Genomic DNA, 20,411 nt, shown 5'->3' on the forward strand with positions numbered 1-20,411 from the left:
CAATAGTGGTTCCTAACATATGTGTGTATTGGCATCAACTCGGCAGTTTTTCTAAGTACCCAGAGAGAGGCCCCATCCAGCCCAGATTTAGTGATTCAGAGCCCCAGGTGACTGTGATGCGTATGTATCCCCAAGGGAGAACTGTTGTTTGAGAGGCTGTCGGGGATAGGAGCATTGCACCAAGTATGTGTGCCCAAATCCCTCCTGCTCCCTGGCAAGTATCATTAATTGGTTAGCATTATTACATCCATACTCACTGGAAATCTTTTAAAAAATAAAACTTGAAAAACTTTTTGGTAAACATGCATGACACGACATTTACCATTTTAACCATTTTAAAGTATATAGTTCAGTGGCATAAAGTACAGTCACACTATTGTGCATCACCATCCCCCATCTCCAGAACCTTCTCGTCTTCCCTAGCTGAAACCCAATGCACATTAATTCCTCATCCCCCCCTCCCCCAGTCACCGACAACCACCATTCTACTTTCTGTTTCTAGGAGCTGGACTATTCTAGGTACCTCACAGAAGTAGAGTCACACCGGAGTTGTCCTTTCACTTAGCCTGTCTTTGAGGTTCATCCATGCTGTAGCATGCGTCAGAACTTCTTTCCTTTTTAGCACTGAATAATATCCCCCTCGCATGCACAGACCACACTTGTTCATCCATTCATCCACTGATGGACACTTGGGTTGCTTCCACCTGTTGGTGTTCATGAATACTGCCAAGAACTGGGGTGTACAAATAATCTATTCAAGTCCCTTGACTTGGCTTCTTTTGGGTATACACCCAGAAGGGGGAGCAGCTAGATCACATGGTAATTTTAATCTTTTGAAGAACTGCCAGACCATTCTGCCCAGAGGCTGCACCATTTTCCATTCTCACCAGCAACGTATGAGGGTTTCAAGGTCTCCACACCCTTGCCGACACTTGTCATTGGCTGCTTTTGATAGCAGCCACCCTGATGGCCGTACAGTACCCCCAGCCGAGCACGTTAGGCAGCCCATTACCATTTGATCAGAGGCGACCAACGAGGTGGCAGCCATTTGTTATTTCTAAACTGTGATCATGAGGTTTCTGTGCTTTTCCAAGTGAAATGACTAAGGACTTACCAGGTAGGGATGGTAAGCGTTATTGGGGTTGTATAGATGGCCAGTGGTCTAAACCCTGGGGTGGGGGAGAAAGGACACCAAGGGGGTGCTGGTCGGGAAGTGGCCGTGTGGTGGAGGCGAGGCCCGAGAGGGGCTCTGCATGAAGAACTGAAGGAAATCTGAGGCCAAGCCCAGGCACACCACCAAATCCAGCAACTAGGAGCATTGCCTCCAGTGGCAATGGGGTTTCTCTTCCTTCTCTTTATTCTGTTTCCATCCCTCTACTCTTTACTGTTCTATTGTCTATGAATCCATGCTTTGAAAAATCCAGATTTAAAAAAAAAGAAAAGAAAAAGAAAAAGAAAAATCCAGGTTTTGTAAAAATATAAAAAAAATGGGGGGGAATGGGATATGTACACTAAATGTCCATTATTTGCTTGCATGTGGATGAAATCTCTCTGCAAGTATACACATACACTAAGCACAGTGGGTGTTTGTGGTGGGGGTGGGCAGTGGGAATACAGGGGACGGGGTGGGAGATTTTTTTTATATATCCTTTCATATGTTGTTATTACATTTTCAACTGTGGAAATATATTCCGCCATCTTTCCAATGTCCATTCCTGAACTGCAGTGACCAGGAAGTCCCAGCCCCTTTCAGACTCCCTCGAAGCTGGGGATCGATAATAAGGTTCTGCCAGGTGGATGTGCTTTCATGAGTCGGAGTGGAAGACGGAAGTGGGTGAGTACCATCTTCCCGCTGCGTGGGGCTGTAGTTGTGGCAAGCAAGGCCATGGGTGTTGAGAAGCAATTGCAGTGTAGTTGGTGTCAGCTGGACACTGTTCCAGGGCCCAGGGTCCAGCGTCCTGGGTGCTGCTACGAGGCACTTAACGGTGGTCACAGTGACTTGCTGATCTTACTTGCTGGTACCTGGATCACAGCTGCAGTGGTGTTTTTGACCTCAGTAGCTCCAGGAGCGGCCTCCTGACTACCTGAATTCCTGCTTAACGTTAAGCAAAGGTCGTACCTCCCCTGGCAGGTTGGTACCAGATCTTGCTGGAGGATTCTGGAAGTCACTCCTGCATTACCCACTAGGAGTTCACTCTCCTCGCCCTTCCAAAAGATTCTATGAGCATCCAGTTTCTTATTGTTCCATTCTGCTTAAAATACCTACTGTGGCTTCTATTTCCTATAATGGAATTGAAATGGAATATGAAATTACATATTAAAAATTATTAAATAATAAATAAAAGTCATCACTAAAAAAAATTATCAGATTTCTTGAGGAGTGTGCCACCAAAAATGCTTGGTTTTTGTATTTAAAAAAAATTCCTGGGCATCTGGGTGGCTCAGTCGGTTAAGCATCTTCCTTGGGCCCAGGTCATGATCCCAGGGTCCTGGGATCGAGCCCCACATCGGGCTCCCTGCTCCGCGGGAGGCCTGCTTCTCCCTCTCCCACTCCCCCTGCTTGCGTTCCCTCTCTCGCTGTGTCTCTCTCTGTCAAATAAATAAATAAAATCTTTAAAAAAAAAATTCTACCCTCTTTGTAAGTCATCACCTATTTAATGAGTACCTGTTGCCTTAAAGATGAGGTAATTTAATACTTAGATTAGAAATAAGTGCCTATGAGTATGCGAGAAGTTTTGCGTGTGTGTGTGTGTGTGTGTATAAAGAGACAAGACACAATCTGTGTTTCCAGTAAAATCCTAGGAGAAGACAAATTCAAATACTTCTTGTTCTTTGTTTTTATTTAACTCAAAATAGCTAACAACAAAACATTTAAAAAATATCTCCCACACGTGAGTATTCAGTTATTTTTGGTTACAGAGTCCTCGCCTGTTTCCAGCATGAAGTAACACATCTATCACAAAGGTATCTCTCAAAGTCTGCAGCAGGCTTTAAACCTGTATATTTAGATCCTGACCAAAAACCATGATTTAGTTATTCATTCTGAATCCAAATATTTTTCTCCCACACAGAAGCTTAGTAAAATGAATAACCATAAATAGGCTAGCTATTAATTAGTTTTTGACAAAATGCCTAAATACAGCACGTACATAAAGTTTGCATATATGCTTTTGTCCTTTATTACTCAAAATATGAGTGTCAGTGAGATGTACAGTGGAGTTAGATCATTCACTGAGCTTACATTAATTCCATATAGGAGGTCAGCGAAAAGGACACAATAAGGAAAATAACAATGAATCCCGTGACAATCCCACCAGTTTAATGAATGAGTGAACCCTGATGACGGCTGAAGAACCTTGAGGAAACCAAGTGACCACTGTGGCGATTCCTCGGGTACAGTCAGTTCACATCTGTCTCTCAGAAGACAAGCATCTTGCAGGACGAAGAGTGATTCTAGTGTTGAAACGTATGTGGTTCTCTACAAAATTGCCCTAAACGGACACCAACAACGTCAAATGGTCTTCAACGGAAGAAACAGTCCTTTCTTCCAACACCGGAGGAAAATCTGGTTGTGTTGGACGCACAGACTTCCAATATGGCGCCTTCTGAAATGGCTGTCAAGGGGAATCTCCATACTCCATTTTATCTCGTGTCCTGACACTAGAAGCTAATCCCTAGGTACGATGCGACTCCACTGCAGTGTGAACAGCAATGACAAGGTTTTTAAAAATGCCCTAACATTGTCAGCATCGTTTAATTTCCAGTTTAGTTCCGACTCACATTTAGCACTGCGTGTATCTGTGATACTCCCATGGTGCTAGGACGTAAGAAAGTTATCTATCACTGACCGAGAAACTCTCACGATGAAAAGATTAGTGTCTCCTAAAATCTGAACAACAACAACAACAGCAAGCTACCAAAGTAGATCAGTCTCAGTATGATTCAGGATAAGATGTTCAATTAGCAAATGGTGCAACTAAAGCACAGAGTAACTTTTGTTTTGTTACACTTGCTGCTCCCAGTATCTTCTATAGTTTCGAAATTGGCAGCTACCTTCTGCTTCTCAAACACTTGGCCTTAACCTCAGCACTGCCCTGGTCAGTTTCTATTTTTAAAAGCACCATTCTAATGGAAATGTCCCTGCCCTGAATTAAGCTGGGACTGTGAATTTTACCACTAGCTAGAGCTGTTATGTCATAGAGTTTAGGTTAATTTGGTACGTATCGATTTCCGTGAAACCTGCTTCGGCTTCTTCTAGCCATGGAGGATTTCTACCTGGGCTGCAGATGGGGGTAAAATATCCCATGGAGGACTCCTTCAATAACCACATTTGGAAAATCTGAAAAACAAAAGGAAAACGGCTTTTCTTAGGCACAGCAATAAAACGCAACTGCATTTTGCAGACTTGAACAAGGCGAGGACCCTCGTAACTTAGGGACCCGCATCACCGCGCAGCCTGCTCTTGTTGAGGACGCGCTATCTGTCATGTCGCCTCAGCCGAAAGCCACTTCAGTGCACGACCAGGCTCTGCAGGAATGCACGGCCAGATTTGTAGCTTATTGATTTAAGGGATGTTCTAATGCTTAATGCTGCTAGGCCCCAGCTCTTTATCTGAATGTTTTCTCACAAGGAAGATGGATTACACTGGCAATTCAATTTCTAACAAAATCTCAATATACTTGAAGGGATTCCAAGATTTCTACTGGGAATACTTGGCTGCAGTTTTTCCATTGTGGTTTACAGCAGTGTTTAGTCCAAGTTGTCTTGAGGATGATCGTTTTGTTGCACGAGCTTCCAGGGAGCAGGAGGAACAGGGACCGTCTTCCTAACTTAAAAGGGCACATTTCTGACAAAAACCATCCTGTCAAACTGGCAAAATCAGCCACATTTTTAGCGGACATACAAAGGAAACCCAGAGGTGTGCATCCGCCATGGCGCATTCCAGTTATCAGAGCAGGTAAAATATGAACGGATACCTTGCACTGGGGGACCCCATCCATCACACGGCCCAGAGGTTCAATTTCTCAACTTCAATCTGCACATAATTATATCCAGGATTTACGTGAAAGCCCACCACTTTCAATAAATATAGTTATTAGGTAAGGAAATTAGTTGGTCCAATACTTTCAGACAGAAACTAGTATGTTCACTTATTAATCCAACCTCTATAGAGTACCTACTACGTAAAGCCACTCGCAAGGGAGGGCAGAAAGGCTCTTGGAGGAGCGGACCAGCTGGCAAGGCTGCGGGAGGAGGGAGCCAGGAAGGTTCAAAGGCCGGAATGGAGGCCAGTGTAGACAGGGAGGGAGGGAGAAGGCCTGAGGGCCGGAGGGCCCAGGCAAGCCCAGGAATTTTGGCTTTGTCTGAAAAGTAGTGAGAACTCCTGAAGGATTTTAAGCAGAGTGACACAGAACTGAATCGTGTCTGGCTGTCATTCAGGGTACACGGGGACAAATTCAAAGTGGTGGTGGGTTCCGCGTGACGAGTGAGGGATTTCGTAACAGTACCTGCCTGAAAGGTTGTTGTACAAACTGGAGGGTAAAACAAAGCGCTTGCACCTGAACTGGGCACACGGTAAGTACTGGCTACCATCACGTACCAAATATGGTCTAATTACTGGGAATGTAAGTAAGTAACAGGCCCTGCCCACACCAGGGAACTTCCATGCTAGTCAGGGAGACAAGCAAATGAATACACCAACAAAATACGCTTTAAAAATATCTCCAGTACATGAGCAACTCAATTACTTTTGGGTGATGACACTCGATTTCTTAGTGTTTGCTTTTATACAGCATGAAACAACATAATTTTCCATAAAACATACCTTTAATAATCTGTAATAGGACTTAAATCTATGTATTTTGAACGCAATCAAGAGCAATGATTTTGCTAAGTTCATTTTAATTCTAAAAGTATTTCTCCCCCCACAGAAGTGTACTGAAACCAAGAGCCATCAATGGAGATATTGATCAATTCTCAATTAAATGCCCAAACAGAACACATTAACATGCTTTATTAGCATTTGGGCATTTATCCTTTGCCACCCAAAATATAAAAGTTTATTTGAAGGTTAGTGAAATTACATCATCAGCATATTCAGCTTAAATGGATTTAAGTAAGTTCAGCAAAAGGGACAAAAAGGGGAAATACTATTAATTACTCAGAGTAATGCTACATCACCTGAAGAGGTCAAGCAGTAGTTTAAAGGCAAGGGGAGGGGTGCCTGGGTGGCTCAGTCGGTTAAGTGTCTGACTCTTGATAACTCAGGTCATGATCCTGAGGTCGTGAGATGGAGCAACCCCATCAGCCTCCATGCTCAGCACAGAGTCTGCTTGAGATTCTTTCTCTATCCCTCTACCTCTGCCCCTCCCCCTGCTTGAGCATGCTCTCTCTCCCTCTGTCTCCCAAATAAATAAATAAATCTTTAAAAAAATAAATCAAGGCAAGGGGAAAACTGAAGTAGGGCACAGGGCTTGAGGGTGAGGGGACAGGAAGGTGAGGAAAGACCTCTGTGGGCAGGTACTGTGGGAATGAGGGTGCAGCGGCCACCCGCCAGGGTGTCCGGGCGAGGAGCATTCCCAGCAGAGGGAAGATGGCAGGCCACGGTGCTGTGTTTACGGTCCAGCAAGTGCTGAACATGCACCAGAGGCTGGAGATTCAGAAGGTGAACACGACAGAAAGAGAAAAAGGGAACAGTGTGTGTGGTCACTACAGTAAAGGAAGCAAACGGGGGGACTCTGATCAAAGTGAATGGAACAGAGGTGTTTTATAACAAGGTCCACCAATCAGGGACCAACGAGAAGATTATCAGAGGTCATTTGTTTCCTCATCTGGTTCCACTCCATTCTACACTTTGGATTTCGGCTTCATCATACGTAGGATTTTCATTCAATGCCCATTAGTGTTTGAATGCTGCCCCCGCCTTTGTTTCCCATTGAGAGGGGATGATTTAGGAAAGGTTTGTCATTTTTGTTGGTTCTCATTTTTTTGGTCAACATTTACTGTGGACCTTAAAAAAAAAAAGGCAATGGGATTGGCAGAGGGGGGAACTCTTGAGGGGCCCTTGAGAGCAGAGCAGGCAAAGGCTCTCTCAGGCTGCGCCTGGAAGATGCAGAGGCAGCACTGTGTGGGGACGAGAAGAGAGCTCCCGGGGGTGGGAGGGGGAACAACAGTGCCCTGGGTGGGGGGGGAGGAACGGACTGCACACCTCGGAGGCCCAGAAAGAGCTCAGGGTGCATGCGGCAGAGCGTGGGAGGGGCTCCTCTTAGAAACAGGAGCAGGGGCCGGAGCATCAAGGGCCGTGAGAGCCTCGTAGGAGTCAAGGTCAGAGAGAGAGGGTGGGGATGGAAACCCAAGACTGTGTCTCAGCTGTATACACAAGGTCATCGAGACCACAAGCAAGGAGATCATCCAAAAGAAAGCAAAGGAAAAGACAAGAGGGTCTATGATAGCCCGCCGGTGGGCTGCCGGGGATGGGAAGAAAAGTGGGAGAGCGGGAAAGTGCAGGGGAGACCGTGGATGAAAGGGGAGAGAGTGGTCGAGATGGTGGCCGAAGCTGATGGGAGGTCTGATGAAAGCTGATGAAAAACATCCAGAGTGTAGCCATGCTGCAGATGCTGGGGACCAGGGCAAGAGCTGTTGTGCATTCCCCTGAGAAATCCAAACTGAGGCCAAAAAGCGTATATTCAGAGAAGACTGATTATTAGCATTTTTAAGAGGATAGTGTCTGCCTCTGGAGGAGTACCCTCCACTTTTGCTAAGAGGCCTAAATAACACAGAAATGTGATGCCAGTAAAATTTCTCTCTCATTTAAATGCTAAAGATCTGCAAGAGCCTATCAGCAGCTCATACTTGTAAGATAACAGGAATCCGATTTATGAAGGTGGGTTGGCCAAACTGCACAAAAACAGATCCGGTGATGGGCCCTCCCATTCCTGGTGCCATTCTGTCCATAAAACCCGTGATTTCCGTGTCCTCTTCAAGCGGCAATCTCCCATTTGCATAAGTCATCCGTCCACGCCAACGTTTTACCAACAATACACACTTTTACCCTCTCTAGCTCCAGATATTTGCCCCTGAAGTTCTTTCCCCCTCAAAGTTCCTCCTGTTCTTTGTTGCCCAACCAGGTGCACAGATCATAAAACATCTTCCCTCTTCCACTAAGCACCCTGGCTATGATCACAACGATCATTCCATTCTCCACACATCCACAGGAGTGTCATCGGTCCAATGCATGAAATTTCTGACCATCCACAATACCTGGAAAAAGTACTTGTAGAACCACGTTCAGAAGATAAAAAGAATGCTTTAGAGAATGCTGCCTATTTCCTCTAGCCTAGATTACATGATGCGTATCTGTTAACTGTAACATTTTGTTAACCTAATGTCAACTAATATAATACGCATTTTTTTAAAAACACAGGAAGCAAATGCTAGACAAAGGCAATCATTCCTCACTGAAAGAACTGTATAGGGAAAATACTATAAGAACGTATTCCTATATAGCAAAGGCGGCTCTCTCTGATCAGGGCGCCAGGAATGGTCCATCCATGGAGCCGGGCTGGGTCCTGGCCGTCCCTCCTTACTCTGCCAGCTAAGTCACTGATCTCAGGACACACACTGCTGCCACAGAACGGTCCCCTCCTCTTGCTGGTGATAAGGTTTTATTGTCAGAATGTAGGAACAGTTTCAACAGATAATTTATCTACTGCTATTGAGTTGCTATGCTATTTAGTTACTCCCAGGAACAAGGGCTGAACATTCACTCTACATAAAGAGCGCACAAGGAGAAATTAGGCACCAAGGGGTCTGCCCATCAGCCATGTGACACCGGGCAAGTCAGGGACCTCCTCAGGCCCCCATTCTCTCATTAGCCAATGAGGATACCTGCCCTGCCTATTACATGGGGCTGTTAAAAAAAATTAGATGAGAAAACGTCTGAGAATGTACTCATGAAGAGGTGTAGAGCAGGCCATTTTGGGAGGGACTCTGAGGAATTTAAATTTCTTGGCACAAAGAAAGGACCCAGGCTAAAATATTGATTACACTTATGCATAAATTCATTATATTTAAGTATATAACTCCTAAAAATACACATTTGATCATCTGAGATGCTATAACCTAAATGGAAGTAAAGATACACATGTAATACACATACACCGCTTTGGGGGAAAAAAGCATTTCAAAAAAAAAAAACAAAAACCAGAGCCTTGGAATCAAACCTTAGCATCTGGATAAAAACAAGCAGAGACCAAAATATAACACCACCAAAAACAAACAAAGAAAAGACAATGAATATCTTTCCTCCTTATTACTCTAATTCAAAACTGCCTGGTACGGTAGAAAGAAAAATTACATTTCGTGCTGAAAGGCCTGCCCCAATTAAAATTCTGAATGTCTCTTACACCAAGAGCACTGGTTTATTGGCAGATTATTAAGCCCTGGACCAATGTCACTCTGTTAGACCTGTATTAAAAACGTGGTTTATGTGGTGCAGGGTCAGATCAGTAAAGAGCTGTTAGCCGATGACAGGTTTGATTACCGCCGGCTGCAGGCAAGACGTATGGATCCCTGAGGAACAGCAGGACCGGCTGGTGGGACAGTTTGCTGGAAAGGTCAAGAACAAGCATGTCAGCATCAGGGGACGACGGTAAACAGAAAACACGACAAACTAGCTTTGAGGGGATCAAACTGCTGTGTGGGGACATCTCAAGGTTTATGTCTCTAACCGCGTGGGTGACTAATAGCGAGCAGAGTTACAGGGAACGAACCAGCACTGCGCTCACCTTCTCAACATTTCTTTGTGGAATCTGAAACAGATATACAATCTGTATGATAAATCGTTGCTGAAAAGTGTTGGGTTTTTTGTTTTTTGTTTTTTTTTTTTAAATCTCACAGCACAATTATTGATAAAATAGTATTCTTATTACTTGCACAAAACAATGTAGGGTTCTTATCCCTTCATTCCTAGATATAACTGGTTACTTCTCTAACTTCCTATCAAATATTTATAAATTAATTGCCTAACAAATATTATCAAGAAGATCATGACTTGGTACACTTATACCATAGTCATTAAACACTCAACAAAACCATAGTCCTATTCCTGGTTTTATATAACTCTTGATTGACTAGTGTTAGTTCTTACCTTGATTCTTCAGATTCCGTCTCATCAAAAGATCTAGAATTTTTTTAAAAGAAGAAGAGGAAGACCATGTAAGTTGGGGAAATGATGCTGCAAACCAAGGAAAAGAGAGCCAGTATTCTTAGAGCTCTGAATTGGGGAACATTTTGAAGAGAGAGCTGTCTTGACAAGGTCACAGCATGACTGATGCCTCATTCTAAAGAATCTTAAGACCACCATATTCTTGAACTTCAATTTTCCTAAAGATCACTTACATACCCTATGGTTTTACTTTCGAGCTTATATAATGGAGAAAAGATTTCACTCTGTCATTCCTAAAATCTCTTCTTAAAAACACCCTTGTATAGAGCGCAACCTCCTAGCAAATGCACTCAAGTCAGAACAGGACAGACGGACAATGCCTATTATTTGGAGAACACCCGTGCTCTCTGGGATGAGTGGAGCGTGGCCTTGAGCAAACACTACCAGTGAGAGAGCTGGTGTCTGCAGCCTTCATCCTGAAGACGGCTGGGGTTTAACACGCCTTTGGGTGTGGTCTGAGTGAACGTCTTGTAGCTAGTGTGCATCCTTCAGGCGGCTCTGGAGGCAACAAGAGGATGAACAAAACCCCTTCTCCTGCGTGGGTTTGCAGAGACTTTGTAATGATGTGTTTCTCTGTAAATGGATTTAATATGTCAGGGGTATTGCTGATGGCCTTTGGAGGCCAGCTCAACCTAAGTCGGGGGCCCAGAGCTGGGCAAGTGGTTTCAGAGTTCATTCTTCAGAAGAACACTTCCCAACTGCTGATGATATCAAATGTCTGGTTCCTTGGTACACAGGGACTGGGATTTCCAGCCCCGCATTAGAAGGTCCTGTGGGAGAGGCAGCAGGACAGCAGGGAGAGAGAGCTCATGTGGGAAGTCCTGGGCTCTGCCAGCTACAAGGTGAGAGATTTTGGGAAAGACACTTAATTCCTGTGTCTCAGTTTGATCAAGTCAACAATAAGGGAGTCGGCTAAAATTACCTCCAAGGTCATTCACGGCTTTTAGATAATATGACAGCATATGCATGGGCATATACGCTTTGCTCAAGTACCCACAAATAAATTTATTAGTCCCTCAATAGGCTATCTAGATTCGTAAGTCCCATTACGTAACATCACTCTATGAAGCAGCATATTTTAAAAAGGCAATTCCGTAAGTCTAAACCTGAGTTACTGAGCCTTGGTCATTTGGCAGCAATTTAGGGATGAGGACTGCAGAGGAATTCCTTTGACTACATGCAGGGGGCCAGTGAGTGCTGTCCCAGCAGAGAGAATGAGCGTGGCCAGGCTGACCCTTCCAGCACCACTGGGGTTATTGGTTAGCCCAACAAGTGACTGCAGAGTAGCTTCAAATACATGTCCGATAGGTGAACAACATTTCTTACCCACAACTCTCTGCCTTTGGTAGCGAGGGCAAGTGTCGCACATTTAGGAAATCAAGGAAGAGTTTGGGAAGCTCTTCATTTTCCAAAATGACAGCCTGCAAAAGGAGAAAAGAGAACTTAGAAAGTGAAATTTACTAGGCAATCAATAATCAAATGAACTATGTCAAAAAGTCATGACTGCCCATCTAAGTTCTTACCAGCATCATTCTTCACAATCTGTAAGGGGTGGGGTGGTCCCTATTTCACCCACCAAGAATTCAGGGGACAGGCATGCTCTTCAGTGTCACCAAATACTCCATTTTATCTGTCTCTCACCCAAAAAGCATTTATGGAGCATCTACTACACATCAGATGCTGACGAGGGGGCAGACAGCGGGCCACCAGGTGGACAGAACTCTTGCCTTCATGGAGATTCTGATTAGAGTATTTTAAAAACCTGGGAACCTCAATAATTCTGCTAAGATATGTACATCAAATTTTCCTTACTGGGTGATAAAGTGGTCTGGGCATGTGTGTATGTGTGTGTCTACAAGAGACCACTACTGTTTAGAAAATACTACATGGCTTTTTTAACTGGAAGATTTAGCCAAGATCCCTCAGCTATCACCTCTTTTCGGCATTAGGATCAACTGACATTTATGGCCATTTGGACAGCTCCACTTAAAGGGTCAGTAACAACTTTACCACTAAGTGTAAATCAGTGTATATACAAAAAAAAAAAAAAAATCTATACGGTTCTTCCATTTAGGGAGCTCTGCTAAGGAGCTGGCATAATGGCATAACCATGTCCTTTCTCGGCTATCCGAATTACGCAAGTGCAAGGCGAAATCTAATGGAGAACAAGAGAGTGCATTTTCGTGGGTATCTATTTTTATAAAAAAGAGGGCCACAGTGTATGAACTGATTAAACGGTTGCCCCTCTCTCCCCCCCCCTTTTTTTTACAGAGACCATGGAAAAAACATCAAAGATTGTACGATAATCTCTGAAAGTAAGAGAATTATTTTCAAAGGTCATTTTTATCATTTACCATGGTCCTCCTCCCACATGTTGTTTAAAGAACAATGAGGAGGGATGGTGAAGTATTGCCCACATGGCTGATCAGGAATAGCTATGCAATGTGATGCATAAGGCGCAAATGACAAAAGGTCAAATGATGTATATTTTGAAATATGTAATTCTATATAACCTATTGCTTTTTGTCATAATTTACATACTGAGTGGTCTCATTTCTAGCAGAGTTTTAAAACAGTTACCCAGTTTAGGACATATGAATGGAATGAGCAAAGCAGGCTGAGCCCTGAGCTACACCAGCACTCAATCCTCCTGCTGTTCAGTTCCTCGAGAGGAGGCATCTGGAAACCCAGCCCTGTCTTGGTCTCTTCCTATTCCTTACATAGCTGCTTGTACCCACTGAGGCTTAAGGAAAGTAAACAGAAAGTAGGAAAACAAAAAATGCATAAAATAGAAAAAAGCTCCTCTTCCCAGAGGCATGCTTTCACTACTATTTTCAGTGACCTTCTAAATTTTCATCTACTCAGGGAAATTTTGGGGGTGCCCATAAGGTCATTATTTCAGTGCCCAGAACTCAAAGGTTGTAAGGATCATTGTATATATGAAGCTCCAGGGAATTTTTGCCATAAAATAAGTTGTAATGATTATCTCCATGTTTCTAGATATCTGTTTAAGAGAATGATACAATACCTATTTAAATAATAAAGCTTGATGTTGTAACAAAAACAGAGCTGTTCACCCAGGCAATAGTTTTAATTACGTGTACAAGTGGTAGCTTTCAGATTAAAAAAAAAAAAAAAAATGGTGGGGGGGGTTAACACTCTTATCTCCACCCCCACCTTTTAAAATAAATTAAATCAATAACAAGTGTGGGACACTTTTAATGACCTGAACTACTTAATTTCCAGGATCTTTAGACATGTCATCCATCATTGCAGTATGGAGGAAGACATCTCTTGAGTGTTCAGGGGGTTAGTTTGGTTTTATTAATGCAAGATTTAGGGAATTTTAACAAGGTGAATTGTTTATTTGCCTTGACAGATTGGCTTACAATGCACTGGCTACAGCTACAGCATGATCATTAATGACAAAAGACAGGCAAAAAGCTGTTTACACTGCAACACCAGGACGGGAATTAATCCTGTCCAGCCTCCCCAAACAGAGCACTCCAAATGGATGATCACATTTTTTAAGGTAAGATATACTGGCAAAAAAAAAAAATACAGAAAACTCCAGAAATTTGTGAGCATTTTTGTTAAATGTTCCCTGAAAATTCTCAAATATTTTTCATAAAAGAGTCACCAATATGGATTTCAGGACTTATAGTTGTAAAGAAAGTAGTGTTGGGGGGGTTAGTTAAGCATTCAGTTACATGGTGGCAAGATTTCCTAAACTCTGCTAAGAAGGCTTGTAAGAAAATCATTAATACTTAAGTCCAAACAGAGCTAGAGTGTCGTATGGTAGAATTTACCTAATTTAATATGTACAAGAGAAATGACTGTCATTGATTAGTACAGAGATGTACAAGAGAAATTAAATTAGTTTAGTCAAATCTTTCGGTTCATACACACATGATCTCACTCCCTGAGAAACCCAAATGTGATGTGGGGCTGTTCCATTTACATCTCCTGTTTCTTTCTTTCTTTCTTTTTTTTAAGATTTTATGTATTTATTTGAGAGAGACAGAGAGAGTGACAGACAGCATGAGCGGGGAGGAGAGGAAGAAGCAGGCTCCCCGCTGAGCAGGGAGACTGACACAGGGCTCAATCCCAGGACCCTGGGATCATGACCTGAGCTGAAGGCAGACGGTTAACCAACTGAGCCACCCAGGTGCCCCATCTTCTCCTGTTTCTTGAGAAGCTTTCACTCAAGAAGATCCCTCCTTTTTAAAGCTGAGCCCTGGTCCATTCCACCTTCTTGGGACCCCAGTCTGGTCTAACTACCCAACTTTATTCAACAGGTAAATAAATATATTTAAACATATAATAAATAAATAAATAATTTTTATATAAATAAATATATAAAAATAGATATAAATTACATTTTGAATATCAAATCATATTTCCCCATTGTTTTAGCTTGCTTACCATGATTTTTGATTAATCTTCAATGGTTAGTCATTTCCATTTTTTAGAGAGGCAAGACGTTGTGGTAGGAAGTATGGAGCTCTGGAGCCAGAGCTGGGTTCCAACACCCCCTGGCTACCTCATGGGGTTAGTGTGAGGATAAGTTGATGTCCTCAAGAGTCTCTGGTGCACAATTAGCATTCAATAAATGTTCACTGTTTCCTTACAATCTCTTCGTTCTATCAATCCCGAACAGCCTATTTTATCGGTTTTAGAAGTTTGGATTATTGTCCATCCAGCAAACAGGGCTTCTTAACCCTCTATGATTCATGGATCCTTTTGAAAAATGGGTAAAAGCAGAGAATCTCGCTTGCTGAAAAATATGCATCCATATATAATTGTGCTGACAGTGGCAGGGGGTTTGAGGCCCCTGACAGCCCCGCCAAGGACACCTGCTTTTAGCTCCAATGTGGCAGTGATGCTGCTGGGGACACTCTTCATTTGGCCTGGCGCCTGAAGCCCTCGCTGTCGGCCTGTGCCGTATACCAGCTCCCCAAAGGACGCACTGGCCTTCCCGTTTTAGTTTTCTACCTCTTGGTCAATTACAGCCCCTCTGGAGTGTGTGCTGCCTTGGGATTGGAATTCATTAGTGCTTTCAGCTCTGGGCTGTGCTTGAAAATATTTGTCTGGCAGGGAGGTTACCGGGCTGCAGGATTCTTTCTGGTAGGTCAAAATCTACTACTGCACTGAATTTAGACAGTCAATCATATTCATGGCTTCTGTACCTTCCATATGAAATTCTAGAATTTAACAACCTGTAGGGTTGATGGTTCCCAAAGTTAGCAAAACATGGAGGAAAATGTTACTTAAAGTCTTATTTAAACTCTGCTGGGTCAAAGTCCAGCTAAGGAGGCACGAGAACCCAACATTTGTTAGGAAAGGAGCATTTTGAAATGCAGGGCAGTGATGGGTCCCAGACTATCTAATCAATTAACTAATAACTCTGATGGTAGAGTTCCGACCCTAGGTCCAACTTTGGACACATGGCTGGGCAACCAATTTATAGAGTAAAACATCAGAATTCATAATGAATATGACAAATTAGAGAAAAAAATCAGAAAAAATCCCATTAAATTTTACAGGTGTAAGGACTAAGTCAAATACTACATGAGGCAGAATTAAGTACCCAGATGTAGGATGAAGAGTAGCTGTTTATATACAAGTGCTGTTGGTCTCAAGTGGTAGGTCAGCAAGAAGTGTTGTTTCCAGAAGGTTTAAAAAAATGAGCTGAGCAATCCTCTTGGCTCCACTTAATGCAATATTATCTAGCCCCCAAAGAAAGAGAAATAAGAATAAATGCAGAAAGGCCTACAGGGGAGCAATGAAAATGAACAGAAGATTCAAAATAGTTTCTATTAGAAGAGGTCACCCAATAGCAGGTACCGAGCATGGAATGAGGTGTTGTAGGGCCCAGGAGTCTGGTTGTTTAGTTAACTAATTTTTTTTTTTTTAAAGATTTTTATTTATTTATTTGACAGAGAGAGACAGCGAGAGTGGGAACACAAGCAGGAGGAGTGGGAGAGGGAGAAGCAGGCTTCCCGCGGAGCAGGGAGCCCGATGCGGGGCTCGATCCCAGGACCCTGAGATCATGACCTGAGCCGAAGGCAGACGCTTAATGACTGAGCCACCCAGGAGCCCCTAACTAATGTTTTTTTAAGGAGGGTAGAGATTTTCAAAGCTGTTGGAACAGTAAGAAAGGACTATCCTAACCAGCAGAGAAGGTGTCTCTCTCTAATTGAAGCCAGTACAAAAAAACAAGCAAAAGTGGCCCATGTATGGGAAAAGCCTGCATTGCAAGAGCTTCTAGAAAAGCCTGGGCTCTGAACGTCTTTTAGTTGCTCTTTGATACACATGCACATGGTAGAAGCTAGAGAATTAACAGAAGAATGCATCAAAGAAATTTCCATGCAATTTATCACTTGGAAGTAATGTAGACTAAAAAGCAGGTTATTATTAAGATGCACATGAGAAATGGGGTTAAATAAAGAACTGTAACAAGTGTGTGATATACTATGTAACAGAATGCTATTACTGTAACCAACTCTGATAAACATTAAAACTGGGGAACTGTAAGAAGCAAAAAATAATAATTATTATTCTTTACACAGTGTTACTTGCTTTCAGGATAATAAATGACTTTCCTTAAAACACACCAGATATTCCTTCAGAAACATCACTCTAAAAGAATGGGGGAAAAAAAATCTCCTGGTCTACAAAAGCATTTAAAAAAAAATTGCCTGGATGGGGGCAGAAAAACAACAGCATTTCTACCAGCATCCCCTGCAAGCTCAATGTTTACTCGAGAAATCTGTCTTTTTTATTGAAAAGGTGCAATTATCATCATGTATCACAAATCACAAAATCCCGATTTTTCTACCTTATCAGCTTTATAAAATCATGTTCCCAAAGGATACCATTGATTAGTTGCACATGTTCTTTCTGTGACATCCCAAATACTTAATTGTCAGTTATCTTTTCTTCTTGAGTAAGTAAAATGCAGTCACAAAATTACAGAGGGACCTGTTCTGCCTTAACCTTCGCTAGATGCCATCATGCAGTGGAAAACACCGGTAAAATACCACAGGATAACGCCGTCCGACAAGGGAGACATATAAACACTGTAATGATTTCCCACGAGTTTCCATTTTAGAAAATTGTCACTAAGGCGAGCATAAACGGTGACACGTCTCCACCGAGGACACGGTGAAATCGAACACTGGCATTCTAGTTAGGTCCAAACCTACCCAGCAGCCAATTATAACAGGAACGGAACATCTTGTTGAAAACTTGGACAAGACCACTTTGCTAACCTTCCCAGATTGCTGCACAAAGCTGCATTGTTTTCACCGATTTGATCCTTTTATTCTCTCCTCAAAACAGTAAAGAAAGAAAAAAAAACCCTCACATTTCTGCCCCATTGTCTATCAGGGTTTGTTACAAACTGCAGGGAACCTCTCTGTCACAACGGCCAGGAGGCTGAACTAAGTCGGGAGGTTTTCAGGAGTCTTAAAAGCCCTGTTCTCCCTTCCATCTAGTTGGGTTTGAAATGCCCGATTGCTGGGGTGACAAAGTTCATGACGGTTTTTCCTCTGCCCACTAGGAAAGATGCTTCATAGCATACCTACTTCAGAAGTGCAGCGAAAAACACAGAGGGAGAAAATCAATGTGTCCTCACCGCAGTAAGTGGGCGGCAGTGTCTCTGTCCTCGGGCATGGAAGCCTCCCAGCGCGCAGAGCCTTCGCAGTCCTCAGGCTTCTGCTCACCCACACCCCAGCACTTGTTCTCAATGTCACAAAATGAGCCACAACAGTAAGGTTATCAAAGGAGCACTTTTAAAAAGTCAGATGACCACCTAAAAATTACAAATCAGATGTGCGTCGGAAGAACCCACCGTACCACGCATCCTTCCTTTTGTGCATGACACTATTCTCAAGATGCACCTAACTCTGTGCCTGGAAAACACGGCACTATTCAAAGAATTCAACTGCTATGGTTTCATAGGGCTTTATGGACTATCTTGCAGGAATCTGAGGATGTGCACTAAAAGCTGAATGCTGACAAGGGCCTTTTTAAAATGCTAAAGAGAAAAAAAAAATCTGTGAAAAGAAATTCTGTAATATGGCTTAAGACAGATTTGAAAGAAGAAATACCGTTTCTGATAATATAGCTAAAAAGACAAAACTAATCGTGGAACAAGAGAAACTGAAACATCAACCATCTTTTGAGCTATTTTAATATCAAAATTTATGTTCTGTGTATTTCTGGAATATTTATCTCACACCTACTATGTCTAACCACTGGCACGATGGTTGGCCGAACAACCATGGTTCTGCCCACCCAGGACGTATAGTCCAGTGAGGAAAATGAATGGTGTTCAAATAATCACAGCCATGAATGTGGGATTACAAACTGAAACCAGGACTTTGCAGGCAAGTACAGCTGTTTTAAGTGTTAGTAACGAAGCCCCCTTATGAACCCCTGGGGTGAAGGACTGCTTCCCTGGCAAGGTGATCCTGGAGCTGGAGGAAGAATGAGCTGATGGGTAGAGGGAATGGGATATTTCAGACACAGCACAGGAGGCTCAAAGATAGAAGCATTGGTGGTATTAAGAATACCACCGCCAGTGTGGCTGTGCCTTAGAAGACAATGAACCTGGGCTGGAGAGGCTGGGTAGGGCTTCTGGGTCATGTCAAGGATTCTGCTCTTTCTCCTCCGTGGATTTAGGGGTCCAGTGAGCGGTGTTAGTGGTAAGTGGTAGGTAGGGGATCTAGGTACACATGACATGATCTGACTGATATGTTGACTATGACTGAAACAGCAATACTGCCCCTCACACCCAGTGACCACGCATTAAATCCTGTCTCTCGTGCTGTCTCTAAACCACTTCTTAATCAAGCTATCAAGTTAATGTTAATGACTATATTTTCATTTCTACTGGTTCTTTTCCACATCTGCCTGGTCTGTTTTTCTTTGATGCTCGCTCTTTTCTTATGCCTTCAGTTATGTCACACATTTTTATTTTTGGTTTTTATCAAATTGTCCTTTCCTTGAAATTCTTGGGGTTTAATTCTGCTGTTATGTGTCCACTGACTCTCACTCATAGCTGTTTATTTTCTTCTGTGTTCTGTGGTTTTGGTTCATGAGCTCATCTCAGCAGGGCTTTACCTGTGGGACAGGTGAGGCCAGGTTCAAGGTATATCCTTTCTGAGTGGTTCTGTTCCTGCTCTTAGGAAACAGATCCCCGACTAGGATCTCCGGGATACAATCAGCAGTGAGCCAATGATTATGTAAACTTTTTTAGATAGGGAGTTATGAGACCCTGCGGATACTGAAAATATAAACCTTAAACTACCATAAAACATGGCTGGGAAGCATGAGGAAAACTTCTGCCCATGCTCAGTATATTTTTCCTAGGCCAGTGGTCTCTAAAGTAGGTTAGAGGCATATGGGAAATTAAGGAAAATTACCAACTATGATTCAGGAAAACAGGTATTAGAATTTCTATTTATTTTAAATTAAAAAATAAAGAAATCTATCCTTTCTAGTTTTTGATGTACAGATTCATATAGTAGCACAGGCATGTAAGTTATTATTAAATGTGCATATACTGGGGCATCATGCTCAAATATTTTTCATGATAAGGATCCTGGGCCAGGGGAACCTGCCCCTAACTATATATAAGAGGGGCTGAGAAACAATCTATCCAAACACCACTTCTGAAATAGTCTACTTAGCTTATCTTTCACTAAGGGTGTGGCTCCATTACTGGAAATGCCCTTCCCACCTCTTTTCAACTGGCCAACTCCTCCCTGGCCTTCAAGTCTCAGCTCAAGCATTCCCTTAGGAAACTTTCCCCAAACCCTCAGTACAGACTAAGTTACCTTTATGAAAAAATGGAATCCTTTCATGCGCTGTGATGATTAATAGTGTTCTGAGTCATATTAACTTTCAAGAATTTTAACCTACCATATAAGGAAATTTCCAAGGTGGTTTAAAACTACAATAATATTTATTTAATGCCTACTCTGTGCCAAGCTCCTTATCTTACTTGATTTTCACAATACTGTGAGACACTATCATTATCCAAATTCTATCAATGAAAAATTGGGGGCTCACAAAGGCTAAACACCTGTGCAAGATTTCTCAGAGGGCAGAGGGGCAGTCAGGATCAGTTCTCCAGCTCCAAAACTACTGCTCAACTGATGTCTTCATTCATTCATTC

General features: G+C 42.7%; 1 protein-coding gene across 3 annotated transcripts in view; it reads right to left on the reverse strand.

Moving 5' to 3' along the window:
• Positions 1-2,822: 2,822 nt before the first annotated feature.
• Positions 2,823-20,411, reverse strand: part of SNX24 (sorting nexin 24) — a 153,149-nt gene continuing 135,560 nt past the window's right edge. The window contains exons 4-7 of one of the 3 annotated variants that reach the window (XR_013445857.1): positions 11,552-11,646; positions 10,148-10,180; positions 9,405-9,606; positions 2,823-4,339 (exon numbers count right to left, since the gene is read on the reverse strand). Coding sequence is in view for 2 of the 3 variants with exons in the window: in XM_078067587.1 (XP_077923713.1) it covers positions 4,272-4,339; positions 9,542-9,606; positions 10,148-10,180; positions 11,552-11,646 (261 nt within the window). In the remaining variant the exon portion in view is untranslated. The remainder of the gene's footprint in view (positions 4,340-9,404; positions 9,607-10,147; positions 10,181-11,551; positions 11,647-20,411) is intronic. The other 2 variants (XM_078067589.1, XM_078067587.1) reach the window with 2 other exon arrangements.

This window comes from Halichoerus grypus, chromosome 2 (genome assembly GCF_964656455.1).
Source record: "Halichoerus grypus chromosome 2, mHalGry1.hap1.1, whole genome shotgun sequence".
Classification (NCBI taxonomy): Eukaryota; Metazoa; Chordata; class Mammalia; order Carnivora; family Phocidae; genus Halichoerus; species Halichoerus grypus.